This window comes from Rana temporaria, chromosome 9, assembly GCF_905171775.1.
Source record: "Rana temporaria chromosome 9, aRanTem1.1, whole genome shotgun sequence".
Lineage (NCBI taxonomy): Eukaryota > Metazoa > Chordata > Amphibia > Anura > Ranidae > Rana > Rana temporaria.
Genome location: NC_053497.1, coordinates 119506249 through 119524153, shown reverse-complemented (window position 1 = coordinate 119524153; position 17905 = coordinate 119506249). Strand labels below are relative to the sequence as shown.

Here is a 17905-nt window from a genome sequence, read left to right as displayed (position 1 = left end):
CAGGAAGCGGGTCATGAGACCCGATTTGCTGGGAGTCCTAAGACCCAATTGAGGAGAAGCGACCGCCAGGACCCAGGAGAAGATGCAGAGGGGAAGCCGCCGAAGCCACGTCCTGGATGGGGTAAGTGTGGTGGATGGGCAAGCAGGTTAACGATCAATTGATAGGGGGAAGTGAGGGGACCAGGTTTGTTTGCTTCCATTGCCCCCCAAAAAAATTGAGCACCAGCCACCACTGGAACCTACCTAATAGGTGGGTAGTCATAATAGTTATGGCTGATCGGTGTAAATAACAGCTGCCTGGATAGAACTTGAGAACTCGTAGCTGACTAGTCACTAGTGTGATTTGACCACGCTGACTCCCCTGCTCTGTCAGCTTGTTCCAGGGTCACAGTGACGACAGAGGGTTATAATCACACCCAACCAACATTCAAAGGAGGACAGAAGCGATAGCTCCGCCCAGCACTGTCATCATGCCCGGCCCCCTTTTATTCCTGACACTTGTCTTCACTCTATTACATCACTGAAGGATCACGGCGCTTCCCGCGAAACTAACGTCACCAGACGGCTCCGCCCGCCCCTTGTCCCTTCGCGTCAGATTCACAGACCGGCCACGCCCATTATTTCCCCTGATTGGCTGACGTGTGCCGGCTGCGCGCTGAGGTCTCCATCCTGACGGCGGAGTTGATTGGCTACAGAGCGGCTTGGGGCCGGGGCTCCGCCCGCTCTAGGTGTAGCCTGTCGTGCTCGGCGTGTGGGGGATAGGCGGCGCGTGGCACCCCCAGCTTCTCCCGCGTGTAGCGGCGCGAGCTCCGGCGGTAGGGCAACACGCGCCTCTTCCCGCGTCCGGAGCGGACCGACCTCTGAGAAGAGAGACACGAGCGCCGCCGGGGCAACGAGGACAACCGCCCCCTCCTTCACCGGCCATGACAGACTTCAAGCTGGGTATCGTGCGCCTCGGTCGGGTGGCTGGCAAGGTGAGCTCTGGAGCTGACAATACACCCGGACACGGTGTGGGGGGGCATAGGCTCACCCTTCTGTGGGAGGGACCTTCTCTGCTCCTCCCTCTGTACGGCGTGAGGTAATGTGAGGGCGCCACGTGCAGAGCTCTATTCCCTTATGTGTGATTACTGCACTTCACCACCAGGGGGAGCGCTGTCATCTGTGTGGGGTACCTGACTTTACTGTACACTTCCACCAGGGGGAGCGCTGTCATCTGTGTGGGGTACCTGACCATTACTGTACACTTCCACTAGGGGGAGCTCTGTCACCTGTGTGGGGTACCTGACTTTACTTTACACTTCCACTAGGGGGAGCGCTGTCATCTGTGCGGGGTACCTGACCATTACTGTACTGTCACCTGTGTGGGGTACCTGATCCTTTACTGTACACTGCTTCCTGGGGAGCACTGTCACCTGTACCTGACTGTTACTGCACACTGTCACCTGTACCTGACTGTTACTGCACACTGTCACCTGTACCTGACTGTTACTGCACACTGTCACCTGTACCTGACTGTTACTGCACACTGTCACCTGTACCTGACTGTTACTGCACACTGTCACCTGTACCCGACTGTTACTGCACACTGTCACCTGTACCCGACTGTTACTGCACACTGTCACCTGTACCCGACTGTTACTGCACACTGTCACCTGTACCCGACTGTTACTGCACACTGTCACCTGTACCCGACTGTTACTGCACACTGTCACCTGTACCCGACTGTTACTGCACACTGTCACCTGTACCCGACTGTTACTGCACACTGTCACCTGTACCCGACTGTTACTGCACACTGTCACCTGTGTGGGGTACCTGGCCGTTACTGTACACTGCCACCAGGGGGAGCTCTCACCCCTGTGCAGAGTATAGGTATATGGACATCTAATACTACTGCGTGTTGCCACTAGAGGGAGATCTCTCACCTCTGCAGGTATAACATTACTGTCCATCAAAGGAAGCTTTCCTGTGCAGGGTATAGGCATGGGACCATCTAATATTACTGTGTGCTGTCACTAGAGGGAGCTCTGTTGCTGGAGGTGCACTGTAATGCAGGGGCATTTTTACCATCTCCTGACTTACTGCAGTCAGTGGGCATGGTCATCTGCCCAGAGCACAGCGTGACATGCCTCCCCGCCTCAGCGCGCTCACTACAGACCTGGGACTGCCTGCAGACATGTGGAGACATCTGTGAGCTCTGCACCTGCAGGTAGGAGCTACACCATCACCCGGGGAGCATGGCTGTCTGTACACCAGAGGAGGGGGTTGGGGGTGACACCGGAGTAATGATAGTGAATGTGATTAGGGGGCAAGTGGACATCTTTTATTACACCCAACAGAGTTTTAGATTCAGTTATTTTCATCACAAAACGGAGCTTATAAGCTTAAATACAGTATTTGTAAATCCGACAGACTGTTTAAATGTTAAATTTAATGTGAAAATCAGAGGTGTTCATAATGCATAAGCAGAACTGCATGGACCAGCCATCTGCGTGCAAAGTGGGGATCAGTGGGCAACTCCAGCGAAGCCCGCTCTGTGTGTGAGGCCTCTAAGGGTCCATGCACAGAGGCTGCGTCTACAAAACCCTTCTTGTTTGCATTTTTGATTAGAGCTTTCTGGCAGAAAAAAAACTCTAAATACTCTGTGTATAAAATGCTCTATATTTGTTTAACCCAGTGTGCATGAAGCCTAATAAATCACCCCTGATCTGGTTTACTTTCCATTTCCTAATTCAGGTGAACCGATTGAGAGGCGTACCAAGTTCAACTAGTTAATCTTTTTGGATGTGCTAGATCAGGGCTCAAAATTTCAAGTCCTGAGCTACTAGCCAGGCCTCAAGGGTTACTCGCCACCAGTTGCCCCGCCCAACCCCTACCATGTCCCGCCCCCTAGACACACCCTCATAAATTATCTCACGAAATTGACAATGTTTTATGCAGAATTAAGTTATAAAAATAACCATGTGCCATGTGGAGCCCTGTGTCCCCAGTGGAGCCATGTGTCCCCATTGCAGCCTACCTGTGCTGGGTAAGAGAGTGGAGAGCCAGGCAGCCGCGACTCTCCTCTCTCTTCCCCTAAATTCACTCCTTGCTCGCCCCCCCCCCTCTGGTCCCAGGCAGCCCACACTCGCCAGCCCTCAAAATCTACTCGCAAAATGCGAGCAGGCCAGTGGAAATTTTGAGGGCTGTGCTAGATACATCCAAAGGGTGAAGCGTTAAAAAGAGCAGTATGGCCAAAGCTTTTTTGGAAATGCTTCTCTTGTGGGTCACAGGAGTGCACTCATTTGTGCTCTCTTGTGACCCAGAATCAATCAAGCTAAAGCCCCATATTGTTGAGATCCACTCTGCTGTCTGAAAGCTGGCTCCAGCTCTCAGTGGATAGCTGAAGCCAGCTGCACCTGAACCCTCTCCAGTGATTGATCAAGGAGCAGAAAGTAGGGATTTGCAGTCACTGCGGTCAACTTTGAGAAGACGGAGAGCTGAGTGATCAGCGGTCATGTGATCCCTCAGTTCTCGGTCTTGGAACCAGCAGGTAACATCTGCAGCATGATAGAGGTGAGTACAACGAGGAAAATAATTATTTGATCCCCTGCAGGTTTTGTACATTTGCCCACCTACAAAGAAATAAAGGGTCTATAATTTTTATCATAGGTGTATTTTAAATGCTAGAGACCGAATATCAACCAAAAATCCAGAGAAAACATGAGAAATTTTTATATAAAGTGAGTTGCAGTTCAGTGAGTAAAATAAGTATTTGATCCTCAAGCAAAACATGACTTAGTACTTGGTGGAGAAACGCTTGTTGGCAATCAGAGGTAAGAAGTTTCTTGTAGTTGGTGACCAGATTTGCACACATTTTAGATTTTGGTCCACTCTTCTTTACAGGTCTTCTCTAAATCCTTAAGGTTTCTTGGCTGTCACTTGGCAACTCGAAGTTTCAGCTCCCTCCATACATTTTCTATAGGATTAAGGTCTGTAGACTGGCTGGCTATGACCTTAAAGTGGAGTTCCACCTACAAAAAGTGTAGCTGCTGACTTCTAATATTCAGACACTCACTTGTCCCACAGTCCAGCGATGTGGGCATACGAAGCCCTTCTCCTCTCTGAGGGGCCGGCATTCTAACTGTGGGCGCCCGGCTGTGGCTTCAGAGGTGAACTTCCTTGCAGAGCCAGGGGAGAAAGTGGGTGCTATAAAAACAGAGTACCCACTCCTCCCCCAAAAAAATTACATGCCAAATGTGGTACGTCAGGGGGGTCACCTGAACTTAAAGCGGAGGTTCACCCTAAAAACAAGTATATACCATTCAATCCAGCATACTGTCGACTTTTTTTTTTTTTTTTTTTTGGTTTACACACCGTAGTATAGGTAATTCCCCCCCCCCCCCCCCCCCTGACTTCCAGGTAGTGAATCCCGCGGGAGTGGGCGTTCCTATTCAGAGACTAAGTGATTGACAAAAGCTTCCCCCCCCCCCCCCGGCGCAAAAGGCGCGTCACCAGTTTCCAAAAAAAGCCGAACGTGGATGCGCAGGCGCCGTATAGAGCCAACTCGTAGTTCGGCTTATTTCGGAAACTGGTGACGCGCATTATGCGCCGGGGGGGGAGCTCTTGTCATTCGTCAATCACTTAGTCTCTGAATAGGGACATCCACTTCCGCGGGATTCACTACCCGGAAAACCGGGGGGGGGGGGGGAAAAACCTATACTACGGTATGTAAACCGGAAAAAAAAAAAGTCAAAAAATTGCTATAATATTGTGTGTCTGCACTAAAATATTATCTTTTCCAAAAATGTAGCAAATATTAAACGGCTGTGCACACAACTACCGTATCTTTGTACTCTCGTCTGCTTTTAGAAAATATATAATGATTTGGGGGGTTTCAATTTTATAGCCAAAAACATTTTTTACGAGAGTGCCAAAAAATGAAAGATTGCCCTAATGCTGAAGTTAGTTTAGGATTACGTATTTAAACCCAAGAACATAATTTTTACATTGTATGTTGCATCTTATACAAAAAAATGGAGTAGCGCTGAATAAAATAGAATGAGGGCCTTCAAAGGACAGAAGGCTGTGTGAAAAAACAATGTCAATCAAGATAGTGTGATATACATGAGTGAAGACAGTTATTAATAGTCCAAGTGAAAATCAGGTTCGGAGCGTGACACCCCAATGTGAATCAGGATAAGTGAAGTCTGGCTCCAATATAGGAAATGCGACTTGCTGACCCTTACCACAAAGAAAGATCCTAGCGGACCTAGTCAAGCTGGATTCGCTGGGTATGCTGGAGTAGACCTTATCTGTATATACAATCCCTCCAGGGGTCACCAATCGATCAATGAAGCAACCAAAAAAAAAAGAAAAACTCATATAGTGTAAATCCGTGTATGATGAACACATAAGTGCATACCCCAGTGACTGGTAACAGACAGTGTGAACATGAACAAACCACCACCAGTACACACACTGACCCTTACCAGAGCCTATGATCCATCAGGATCAGTCAGAGCATAGGGGATATACACAGTAGGCAGCGGTGGAACGTCTCAGCCAATGGTGGAACGGGAGATGCAGCAGGTACGATATGTGAGAGGAAGAAAGAAAACTCACATAGCGTAATAACGTAGGAGTATTTAATAAAATACTAATATAATTGCGGGGGAAGAGAGCTCCGGCGGGTAACAGAAGCAGAGAGCGGCTCTATAACAAAGATATTTGGCACAATTATATTACAGAAACACACAAATTGTACATTATATAATACTGTAATAGAGTAGATTATAGGATTTTACTAGCATTTTAACTCAGTTCACACTGGGGATTCCTGACAGGCAGGGAGGGAGAGGGGGGGGGGGGGGGACATCACATACATAGTAAGACCACCCCTGAAAATAAGCCCTACTGTGTGTTTTGTTGGCATAATTAATATAAGACCCGGGCTTATTTTCGGGGAAACACGGTAGCAAAATAAGGCAATGAGATCTATGTTGTGTCTTGTCAAGCATGATTAGGATTGTGCAAGATCTATAATAAAATACTTGTGAGGCTGGGTGTGTCTCCACCCAATCTGTAGTGATCCCAGCCTCTCCTCTCAAGTTTTCAATGCTTATATATTGTTTAGATTTTCAGGGACCTTGTGAGTTCCAAGTCCATATCGTTGATTAATTTTTAAACTTGAAAACTTTGGTATATGCAGTGTGTTTATCTAAAAGCTGGTTAGCCTTTTACAATTTTTGTATTGATGTTTGTCTAGTGACAACCTCCACTATCACCTTTCCCCTTAATTGGTTTGAGGCTTCAGTTCCCATTGTTATATTTCTGCTAAGCTGGATGACAGATTGACTGAAGACATGTATGGATGTTTAGATACACTGTCAGTAGTTTTCTCCTGAGACTGCAGTTTCTTATCTTGTACTTATTGAAAATGTTATTTCAATTAATACATTTAAATGCTCAATTTAATAAACACTTTTTTTTTTTTTTCTTTTAGATCAAGTATACACTAATTGATGAGCAAGACATCCCTCTTGTTGACAACTATTCATTTGAAGTAAGTATTTTCAAGACCTTTAAATTGGTCAACCCTTTAACCACTTACCCCCCCGGACCATATTGCTGCCCAAGGACCAGAGTACTTTTTGCGATTCGGGACTGCGTCGCTTTAACGGACAATTGCGTGGTCGTGCGACATGGCTCCCAAACAAAATTGGCGTCCTTTTTTTCCCACAAATAGAGCTTTCTTTTGGTGGTATTTGATCACCTCTGCGTTTTTTATTTTTTGCGCTATAAACAAAAATAGAGCGACAATTTTGAAAAAAATGAATATTTTTTACTTTTTGCTGTAATAAATATCCCCCAAAAATATATAAAAAAACATTTTTTTTCCTCAGTTTAGGCCGATACGTATTCTTTTACATATTTTTCGTAAAAAAAACATTATGGCGGACATTTTTTACACATTTTTGGGACCATTGGCATTTTTATAGCGATCAGTGCTATAAAAATGCATTGGATTACTATAAAAATGCCACTGGCAGTGAAGGGGTTAACACTAGGGGGCGGGGAAGGGGTTAGTATGTCCCTGGGTGTGTTCTTACTGTGGGGGGGGGTGGCCTCACTAGGGGAAACACTGATCCTCTGTTCATACATTGTATGAACAGAAGATCAGCATTTCCCCTGCTGACAGGACCGAGAGCTGTGTGCCCGGTCCCCGCTCTGTACCGATCGATCGCGTGTGCCCGGCGGCGATCGCGCCCGCCGGGCACGGGAGTCGGGGGCGAGCGCGCCCCTAGTGGCGGCTGAGAGAGAGGACGTTATACTACGTGCTCTCGCCCAGCCGAGCCGACCTGCCGACGTAGAACGGCGGTGCGCGGTCGGCTAGTGGTTAAACAATTTTTCCAGTGTTTGGTAGATGGTATGGTAGATTTTATGCAACCTAATATCCTTCAAGGATTCTGAGATCTTTGCTCATTTCCCAGCTTTTCTCACCTACTGAAGCTGGTTTGAGGAGCTCCCACTATTGTTACTACATCATATTCAAGATAATATTCCAGTATGTGAAATGGAACCACAAATTGTAGTAGGTGGAGCAAGGTGGACAGGTAGAATTGGCAGCTATAGCATCGATATCTTGTTCCTGGAGTCCCCAATAGACCTTTTAACACTTGAAGACCAGCAATGTACCCACTGCAGGCATCTTTCCGGAATTCTTTTCTTTAGCCGGGGCTTAGCTTTTTTGTAAAGGCAATCCTAACTGCTAATTAGCTGCTGGGTTGCTTTTACAAGCAGTGTGATGGGACACCCCTTCCATGGCTGTTTCCGGGCTCCCTCGTCCCACCAACTGACTATAGAGCTGATCAGAGACTGGAACGCATACGATCATCTCTATGGTATTTCGTCACTTCCAGTTTCCTGGTTGCAAACAAACCCTGTGATTTGAAAAAAAGCATTGGACCATACCGATCCTGGTATGAATTGTAGCCGTAATAGAACCCACCCCCTGGGAAGCACTCTCCCAAGGGGGTTAGCTTGCGGGCGCGCTCCTGTGATGCAGTCCGTGGCCATAGCCGCCAAGTGCATCACTCGGCCATGGCACGCCGCGTCATTGAGTTGATTGACAGCAGCAGGAGCCAATGGCTGCGCTGCTATCAATCATCCAATGAAGAGCCGAGAAGCCAGCGCGTTCATGACTTGGGACTTTCGAGGGCTCAGGTAAGTAAACGGGGGCTTGTAAGCATCAGATGTTTTTTTCACCTAATGCGTAGAATGCATTAAGGTGAAAACACGAAACTTTACAACCCCTTTCTTTTAAAGCGGTGGTTCACCCTTAGAGGGCACTTTTTCCCCTTAGATTCCTGCTCGTTTTACTAGGGGAATCGGCTATTTGTTTTAAAATATGAGCATTACTTACCCGTTACGAGATGCATCCTCTCCGTCGCTTCGGGTATGGGCTGCGGGAATGGGCGTTCCTTCTTGATTGACAGTCTTCCGAGAGGCTTCCGACGGTCGCATCCATCGCGTCACGATTTTCCGAAAGAAGCCGAACGTCGGTGCGCAGTATAGAGCCGCACCGACTTTCGGCTACGAGTGACGCGATGGATGCGACCGTTGGAAGCCTCTCGGAAGACTGTCAATCAAGAAGGAACGCCCGCTCCCGAAGACCCATACCTGGAAGCGACGGAAGAAGATGCATCTCGAAAACGGGTAAGTACTGCTCATATTTTAATACAAATAGCCGATTCCCCTAGACCAGGGATATGCAATTAGCGGACCTCCAGCTGTTGCCAAACTACAAGTCCCATGAGGCATAGCGAGACTCTGACAGCATCAAGCATGACACCCAGAGGCAGAGGCATGATGGGACTTGTAGTTTGGCAACAGCTGGAGGTCCGCTAATTGCTTATCCCTGCCCTAGACCGAACGAGCAGGAATCTAAGGGGAAAATGGAAAAATTTTTATAAATGGGTGAACTCCCGCTTTAAGTGCTTCTTTTGACCCAGATGGCTGTCTCACTGTTGCCAACCAGTTTAAGTTAGTGGCTAACTTGACCCTTCTGTTTCAGGCTCGAATGGAAGTGGATGCTGATGGCAATGGGGCTAAATTTATGCCTATGCATTTGACAAATACAAAGGAAGGGGTTCTGGTGCCCGCTTCACGAGTTGCTATGGTATGTATTTAAAAAAAAAATAATAAAAGCAGATTGTGTAATTAACATAAATACATTTTATGCATGTGTACACTGCTTTTTACTTTTGCTCATAACAGCTAGTGGCTAAAAATGCTGCCAAAAAAAAAAAAAAAATGTACACAACATTGTTTACTGCTAGTGTCAGTTTCTGTGCAGCAACTTTGTGGAAAGGCTGCACTGGTTGGCACAGAACACCACTCTGCTTTCAGGGAACATCGTGGGTGCACTTTGCATAGTGTGACAATCCTGAACGTTTCTGAAGGGGATCAAGAAAATCATTTATATGTTGTAGAAATGTCTGTGGACAAAATACTTGCGTGATGCAAAATACAAATTCACTTTATTAACCCTTTTATACAGGCATACCCCACTTTTAAGTACACAATGGGACCAGAGCATGTATGTAAACGAAAATTGTACTTAAAGTGAAACAATACCTTTTTACCACTTCTAGGGTGTAGTGGGTGTCAGGGGCACACTGGAACAGGCGGGCCTATGCTCTTGGAGTTTCAGCTCCTTCTACTGCAGTTACAAAATGTCTGTAGAGTACTTGTAAGGCACTTTACATACACTCGCGGGTATGTCCTTACTCGCGAGTGTATGTAAAGTGAGTGTACTTAAAGCGGGGTTGCCTGTACTGAGGCTGATTGTAGTCTTAATGTATGCAAAGCCAAAACTGAAGTGTTGAGCAGTGGATACTTACTGATAAAAGTACTCCTGTGTTTGAAGACATCTGCCTCTGGGCACAAATTTTAAAATGTATTGCCTCCTAACCACATAGGATATAAATTCACTTTGTGTTTATTAACCACTATATGCAAAATTGTGTACCTTATTTATGTCATTTGCTTAAAGCCGATATACCGGGGTGATGCCTGGCATCGGCCGCTACTGTTTAATGAACCGCTCGGCTGTTATCACCGGGTGTGGGAGGGGACATTATCCATCACCAGGAGACTGGCGCGACCATCCGACATGTCTGACGGCTGTGTGGAGTCCTGAATGAAGCCGGTAACAGCTTACATTGAGTCTCCTATGTAAAAACACGGCGTCTTTCAGTGTATTCGGCTGCCGATGGCGTTGATTTAAAATAAATGTCAGTATTCCAAAATGCAGATTTTTGGTGGCATTTTGAATAGTAGTGGTGCACTGCAATTTCGGCCACGATGGATTATCGGCCGAAAATGGAAGCCAAAAAGAGGATGGGGTCAACCCAGGTGCCGCCCATTGCGGGGGTATTATGCCCCAGTCCTCCCCAGGCTGCATCTGACTGGCACTTTTAATTTTTGCTAATCTTTACATTCTTTTTCTTATTAAGTAAATAATAACATTTGTATAGCTGAAGACTGACTTTCTATGTTTGTAACCCTGTTTTCCAGGCAACGGCACAAAGGCGGCGATGCTGCAGGATTCCAGGTGTTACATTTAAATGGTAGTATTTACGGTTGATAACAGACTAGACAATCTACAAGTGGTTCCTCGGGGGTGGAAACATGCGATAGAGGAGGTGTCCAGCAAGCAAAGGTAAAGAAAAGACCAAAAACTTGTGCCTTTCATCTAGCTGTTCAGGGTTGACTTTCCTTTTTCAAAGACATATTTGTCTTGTATCCCCACTTGTATGATCACCTTATGCAGTCTGAGAAAGTTAATTTTTGGCAGTCAGACTGCATTAAAATCCGTATTTAGTATAATTAAAGGCAAAATGAAATTTTGTATAAAGTGGAGAGGGATTAGAACACCTGTCAGTTTTTATTGCGGTCTGTGTGCCTGTTGGGGAGATTCCTCCTCCCTATTTGTCCTGTTTACCATATCCTTGAAAGAAAATCCCAAATTTTGTGTTGTCCTCAAGGATTCCCTTAATTTGCAGGGGTTTCCTTTCACTCCCTGTTTGGCTATGGGACAGGAAATGAAGGGAAGACACTACAATGGGACAAGGATGATGGAAATTGGGGGTGGGTGGGGGTAGAGAGTTTTGCCCATAGTTCTACTTTACGGTTCTCTTGAGTTTTAGAGCATTACTATGCTGTGCTGTGCTAAATGGTCTTTTTGGAGATAGAACATAGCTAGGATGGAGGGCAGGCTGGCCACTCATGTACGTTTTCTTGTATTATAGGGAACAGTCTCTCTACTGGTTGGCTATACAGCAGCTTCCCACTGACCCCATAGAAGACTTGTTTCCACTGCTGAATGTTACCCGTTGCTACAATGCTAATGGAGAAGTGGTGCGGGAAGAGGAGAACTCCTGCACATATTATGAGTGTCATTATCCTCCTTGCACTATGATGGAGAAACAGGTATGGGTCATCTGAATGATCAGTGAAATTATTTAAAAAAAAATCTTTCCTTCCTTTAATTATACAGTTTGTTTTTGGTGTCTGAAAACAAACATTTGTTTCTCACAACAAATAGTTTTTATTTTGTTTAATATTGTACATGACCGTCCCTAATTTCTTCTACACCTTTTTGCTCATAATCCAAAGTACTTGATATCACCAAAGCGGTGCCTGCATACCGGCTTTGGCTTTGAATCCTGCTCGTTTCGCGAGACAGCACTCGCAACGGAGTCAGGATTTTTAACCACTTTAAGCTCGAACCATTTGGCTGGCCAAAGACCCAAGCACTTTTTGCGATTCAGCCCTGCGTCGCTTTAACTGGCAATTGCGTGGTCGTGCAACATGGCTTCCAAACAAAATTTACGTTCCCCCACCCACACACAAATGGTGATTTCTTTTGGTGGTATTTGATCACCTCTGTCGTTTTTTTACTTTTTGCGCTATGAACAAAAAAAGAAGGGACAATTTTGGAAAAGCAGTATTTTGTACTTTTCGCTATAATATCCGCAATATTTTTTCTGCGTTTAGGCAGATATGTAGTCTTCTACATATTTTTGGTAAAAAAAATCGCAATAAGCTTATATATTTTGCACAAAAGTTATAGCGTCTACATAATGGGGTATAGTTTTATGGCATTTATAATTATTATTTTTTACTAGTAATGGCGGCAATCTGTGTGTCCTAGGGAGTCATTCTAAGTGTTAGGGGGAGGAGCTACCAGTGACACGTCGCTGATCACTGTTCCCTATCACAGGGAACATTTGATCAGTGACATGGCAGAACAGGGGAATGCTTGTTTTACAAAAGGCATCCGCCTGTTCTGCCTTTGCCAACCGCAATCGCCGGCTGCCTGGAAACATCGAGTTCCCAGGATCCATGAGCACGCTCATGAGGCAGGGCGCGCTCACCCGCCCGCTGGGCATCAAATTTAAAGGGACGTACAGGTACGCCCTTTTGTCTGCCCATTCTATTGTGCGTGCGCTGGTCGCCAAGTGGTTAAAAATACAGTGCTCGTATTGCGAAACGCTTGTCAACTGCGTTACTCACAATCTGAGGTTCCACTGTATAATGATGCAGTGCGCTTAACCACTTTAGCCCCGGGCCTGTTTTTCAGAGTCGGTGTTTACGAGACAAAACCATTTTTTTTTTTGCTAGAAAATTACTTAAAACCCCCAAACATTATATATTTTTTTTTTTCTAACACCCTAGAGAATAAAATGGAAGTCATTGCAATACTTTTTGTCACACCGTATTTGCGCAGCGGTCTTACAAGCGCACTTTTTTTTGAAAAAAATCACTTTTTTAAATGGAAAAAATAAGACAACAATAAATTTGGCCCAATTTTTTTATATATTGTGAAAGATAATGTTACGCCGAGTAAAATGATACCCAACATGTCACGCTTAAAAATTTCGCACCGCTCGTGGCATGGCGTCAAACTTTTACCCTTAAAAATCTTGATAGGCGACGTTTTAAAAAATTCTACAGGTTGCATTTTTTGAGTTACAGAGTAGGCCTAGGGCAAAATTAATGCTCTCGCTCTAACGATCGCGGCGATACCTCACTTGTGTGGTTTGAATACCGTTTTCATATGTCGGCGCTACTCGCGTATACGTTCGCTTCTACGCGCGAGCTCGTCGGGACGGGGCGCTTTAAAACATTTTTTTTTTTCGCTTTTCGCATTTATTTTTATTTATTTTACAAATTTTTAACACTGAAAAAAAAAAAAAAAAAAAAAATTATCACTTTTATTCCTATTACAAGGAATGTAAACATCCCTTGTAATAGAAAAAAAGCATGACAGGTCCTCTTAAATATGAGATCTGGGACAAAAAGACCTCAGATCTCATATTTAGGCTTAAATGCAAAAAAAAAAAAAAAAAAATTTGGAAATGTCATTTTTTCAAATGACAAAAAAAAAAATGTTTCTTTAAGACGCTGGGCGGGACTGACGTATTGACGTCACTTCCGCCCAGCGGAGCTATGGGGACGGGCGAGGAGATTTTTCCTTCAGTCTCGTCCCCGCTCACCATCCGGATGGTCGCGATCTCCTCCGCCGCTACCGACGGCTCCGGTAAGCGGCGGAGGGGCGCGGAAAACAGCGGCGGGAGGGGGGGGGGGCCCTCTCCCGCCACCGATAACGGCGATCTCGCGGCGGATTCGCCGCGGAGACCGCCATTATCGTTAAACACGGCCGCCCACAGAAGAGATGAATATCTCGATTGTGGCAGCAGCTGCTACCGTTACCGAGATATTCATCTCTAAAGTGATGACGTATAACGACGGTGGGCGGTCGGCAAGTAGTTAAGAGGGACCTGGCGGCAGTCTGCTGCTCAATTCTTATTTTATTTTTTACCACATGCTTACTGGGCACTTAAACACCCCCTCCTGCCCAGACCAATTTCCTGCGTCGGCGCTCACTCTTTAAATGACAATTGCGTGGTCATGCTACACTGTACCCAAATGATTTTTTTCCCCCCACAAATAGAGATTTATTTTGGTGGTATTGATCACCTCTTTTTTTTTATTTTTTGTAAAAAAAAAAATACAAACATTTTTTATATTTTTTTATAAAATTTTGCAAACGTTGTATCGGCGTTTTTTTCTCCTCACGGTGTCAGTGTGAGGAGAAATAAAGATTACCAAGCTTTGTTTACATCACGTGGTCAGCTGTCATTGGCTGACAGCTGATCAAGTGGTAAGGGTCCGGGATCGGCTATAGTGTGGACCCCTAGTGGTTAATATTCCTGCATGGTAAAGTCATAATGTGGTATACTAGCATATTATGTGAAACTTACCTTAAAACTAAGCTGTTCCAGCGCTGTGATGTCGGTGCTGCAGCCGCTTCCATTTTCACCAGTCTTGCTTTCCGGCTCTTGCGGGCTACACATGCGCCGCCGTTCACGGCACAGGGTTTGGAAGGAAAGGCACCTGTGGCCGTTCCTTCAGAGCGCATGCGCCAGTGATGTTACTGGCTGCACGGAATGTAAATGTTGATATTTACACTACCTATAGGTAAGCCTTATAGGTTAATGTCTTTTTAGTAAAACAAATTATCAATGCAAATGATTTTGCAGTTAAATATGCATTTCAAATTTTCAAGCCTGCAAAGCACTGATTGCGAGTACAATGGCAGGTTCCTGACATCTATCTGCCCCTGTACGGGCAGACGGATACCGAGCTACAGGGAGTGTCGATGAACTACGAAGGTGCTCATCAGCGTGCTTGTAGTTAATTGAGAACTACAAACAGTCTGACGCAGTGGCAGACGGGACTTGTTGTTCATTCACAGATCTCAATGAATGATGAGGCTGTGTGGGCAGTGCCTGTGCTGTTTCTAAAATGACAGTGGCTACGGGAGAAGAACCCCTGCCTGTTGTCACAGGGAAGGGGGGATCAAGGGGTGGGGGTGCTGAACATGCTAAACCCTAAATATGGGGGTGGCTCAAAAGGTGAATTTAGCCTTTTAACATGTTTAATGTGGGGGGTGGGAAAAAATATCTAGCAGCAAAAGGGTTAATTTTGGTTAATTGCCATAATATATATATTTTTATTTTTTTCAGTTGCGTGAATTTAACATATGTGGTAGATGTCAACTAGCAAGATACTGTGGTACCCAGTGTCAACAGAAGGACTGGCCTGCCCACAAAAAGCACTGTTCGGAGAAGGTGCGAATCTCTCAATGTGAGCCGGAACCAGAACGGTGACCCCAGCCATGTCATTCTGTACTGCAGCACGCTTCGTGTTTGAGGGGTGAACAGGATGTGTTCTGCACACTCACAAGTGACTGGTCAGTGGTGCCAGAGGCACTGAAGAAAATCCTGTGATGCTTGAGCGGATTTAGGGCTATGATGGACAATGCCGCCTAGAACTGGCTCTTTTGGACTATGCCGCCTGGAACTGTGACGACTAAAGGAGTGGGGTGTTCCATTCCAGTATTAGCATTTGTCTCACAGACTACTGTGAAAGCTCCAACCAGGAGCTTGTAATTTATGTTGTTCGTAAAAGTTTAATGTACAGTTTTTATTTTATTTTTTGGTTTTGATTTTTTTTTTTTTTTTTTTTTATGGTTGAGGCTACAAACAGTTGATCCCAGATTCCAGAGTGTGAACTCTTACAGGCTAATGTTCAGCTTTCCTTTCCAGACCTTACTCGCATTAACGTTTTCACAGCAAAAAACGCAAAATGCTTTTGGATATATAGTCTGGTCTACTGGGAAAATATGATGTGCATGGAGATGTTCTAAAAAATTAAAAAGAAAAAAAATGAAGTGTTGTGTTTTAACCATTTAAGCTCCAGAATGTTTTACCCCTTTCATGATCAGAGCATTTTTTTCGCTATGCGTCACTGTGCTACTTTACCTGGTAATTGCACAATCTACACTCTTGCACTACTCAAATTATATATAAATCAGATGCGCACATAAGGCCTCAAATTGTCGTCCACTAGATAGATGTTGACAGCTGAGCAGAAGAGAAAATGCAACACTCACAAAAATTCAACCATAAAGTAAGATGGCAAGCTGAGCAATAACTATAAGTGTGGCCTTGCTGTTTCAAATGGTGGGGCTGGGAAGTTCTGCACCTAGCCACGTGTCCATAATCTAGCGGCTTAATGCTATGTTCATTACAGCACCAGAAGGCAAAATGTAGCCAGTAGGGTAACCAAACTTGTGGGCATCTCAGATGCACAAGTACAGCCCCTAGGACTGTCAAGTAAAAACATCCCCTGAACAGTATTGCTTGCTTTTTTATAGAGTGGTGTAAAAATGAATAAAAATAAACCCAACATCAATGCAGGAGTTGCACAAAAGGATTAGGAAATTTGCCCATCCAGGAATTCAATGTTGCCTCACCAGGGAAATTTTCTCACCATAGTGACACTGTACTACTCTTGGAGTGGGTGATCAGGGATTTTTTTAACACGGTTATGGAAGATCACTATATAAGCAATTGTTTTGACTCTCATGAATGGGTTAACCATTCATGAACAGCTTGCTTTTAGTTGTGACTGGCTTCAGCTAATCACAGGGTACAGGTAGCAAGGTACCATGTGATTGGTGTGGGCCAGTCACAGATCACAACCATAAGAAAGTTGTTCATGAATGGAAAGCCAGTCATGAAAATTTGTTTACTTTATCACGTGATTCCATTGAGTAATCATAGCGATCACATGATGCACGTTTACCGGTAACAAATCGGTTGCACGAGGAGCGCATACCTAACTTTCAGCAGGCGCAATGATGAACATGTACATGATTGTGCTGCCCCGCCACAGTATATTTGCTATGGTGGGTTGGCAGGTGGTTAATCACTAGCTGCCCAAGCCAATTCTGACACTTCTCATATTCATATAAAAAAAGCAGATTTTTTAGAACTAGATAATTACTACCCAAACATACATTTTCTAAAACCAAAGGCCCAGGATAGAAAAATGTTTGTAGTTGACAATTTTTTGTAAAAAAATTCACTTTTACCACTTCCTGCCGTCATTATACAGCTGCTCTTTGAAGAGGGATATCGTTGTTATAGCAGCAGCTAGCTACCATAAGCCCCGGTATCCTCTTCAACAGGCGGTCCGCTTTCAGATAAGTAGTCTCTGCGGCGGATTTGCTGCAAGATCAGCAACGCGGCAGAGGTGATTGTGTTCTGTTCCCTGTTGGATATGGAGATGAGTGAGGGGAAGATGGGCCCCCACCCGTCTCCATACCATAGCAGAAGTGATGTCAAAACGTCACTTCTGCCCATACGTCTTAAAGGGAATTTTTTCATTTTTTTTTTTTTTTTTTTTTCAAATTACTTTTTTATTTTGCATTTAAGTCCAAATATGAGATCGGAGGTCTTTTTTTCTTTTTGACCCCCAGATCTCGTATTTAAGAGGACCTGTCATGCTTTTTTCTATTACAAGGTATTTTTACATTCCTTGTAATGGGAATAAAAGTGACCCTTTAAAAAAAAAAAAATACGGTTTTAAAAACAATGAAAGTAAAATGAAAAGAATTGTTTTATTTATTTTTTTAAAGCGCCCCGTCCTGACAAGCGAACACATATGTGAGCAGCGCCCGCATATGAAAATGGTGTTCAAACATGTGAGGTATCACTGGAGTGAGAGCAATAATTCTAGCCCTAGACCTCCTCTAACACAAAACATGCAACCTGTAGAATTTTTTATGTCGCCTATGGAGATTTTTAAGGGTAAAAGTTTGACGCCATACCACGAGCGGGTGCAATTTTGAAGCGTGACATGTTGGGTGGGTATCAATTTACTCGGCAAAACCATTATCTTTCACAATATAAAGAAAAATTGGGCTAACTTTACGGTTTTATTTTTTAATTAAAAAAAGTGATTTGTTTTTGCAAAAAAAAAATGCGCTTGTAAGACCACTGCGCAA

The 17905-nt window shown here is 44.7% G+C and overlaps 1 protein-coding gene across 1 annotated transcript; it reads left to right on the top strand.

The window, feature by feature from the left end:
• Positions 1–630: 630 nt before the first annotated feature.
• ZMYND19 (zinc finger MYND-type containing 19) lies at positions 631–15784 on the top strand. The gene is given in 9 exon segments (XM_040324302.1): positions 631–974; positions 6485–6544; positions 9056–9092; positions 9095–9139; positions 9142–9160; positions 10561–10615; positions 10617–10705; positions 11295–11475; positions 15078–15784. Coding segments are annotated over 9 exon segments (681 nt in total). The 5' UTR covers positions 631–923; the 3' UTR covers positions 15222–15784.
• Positions 15785–17905: the final 2121 nt, after the last annotated feature.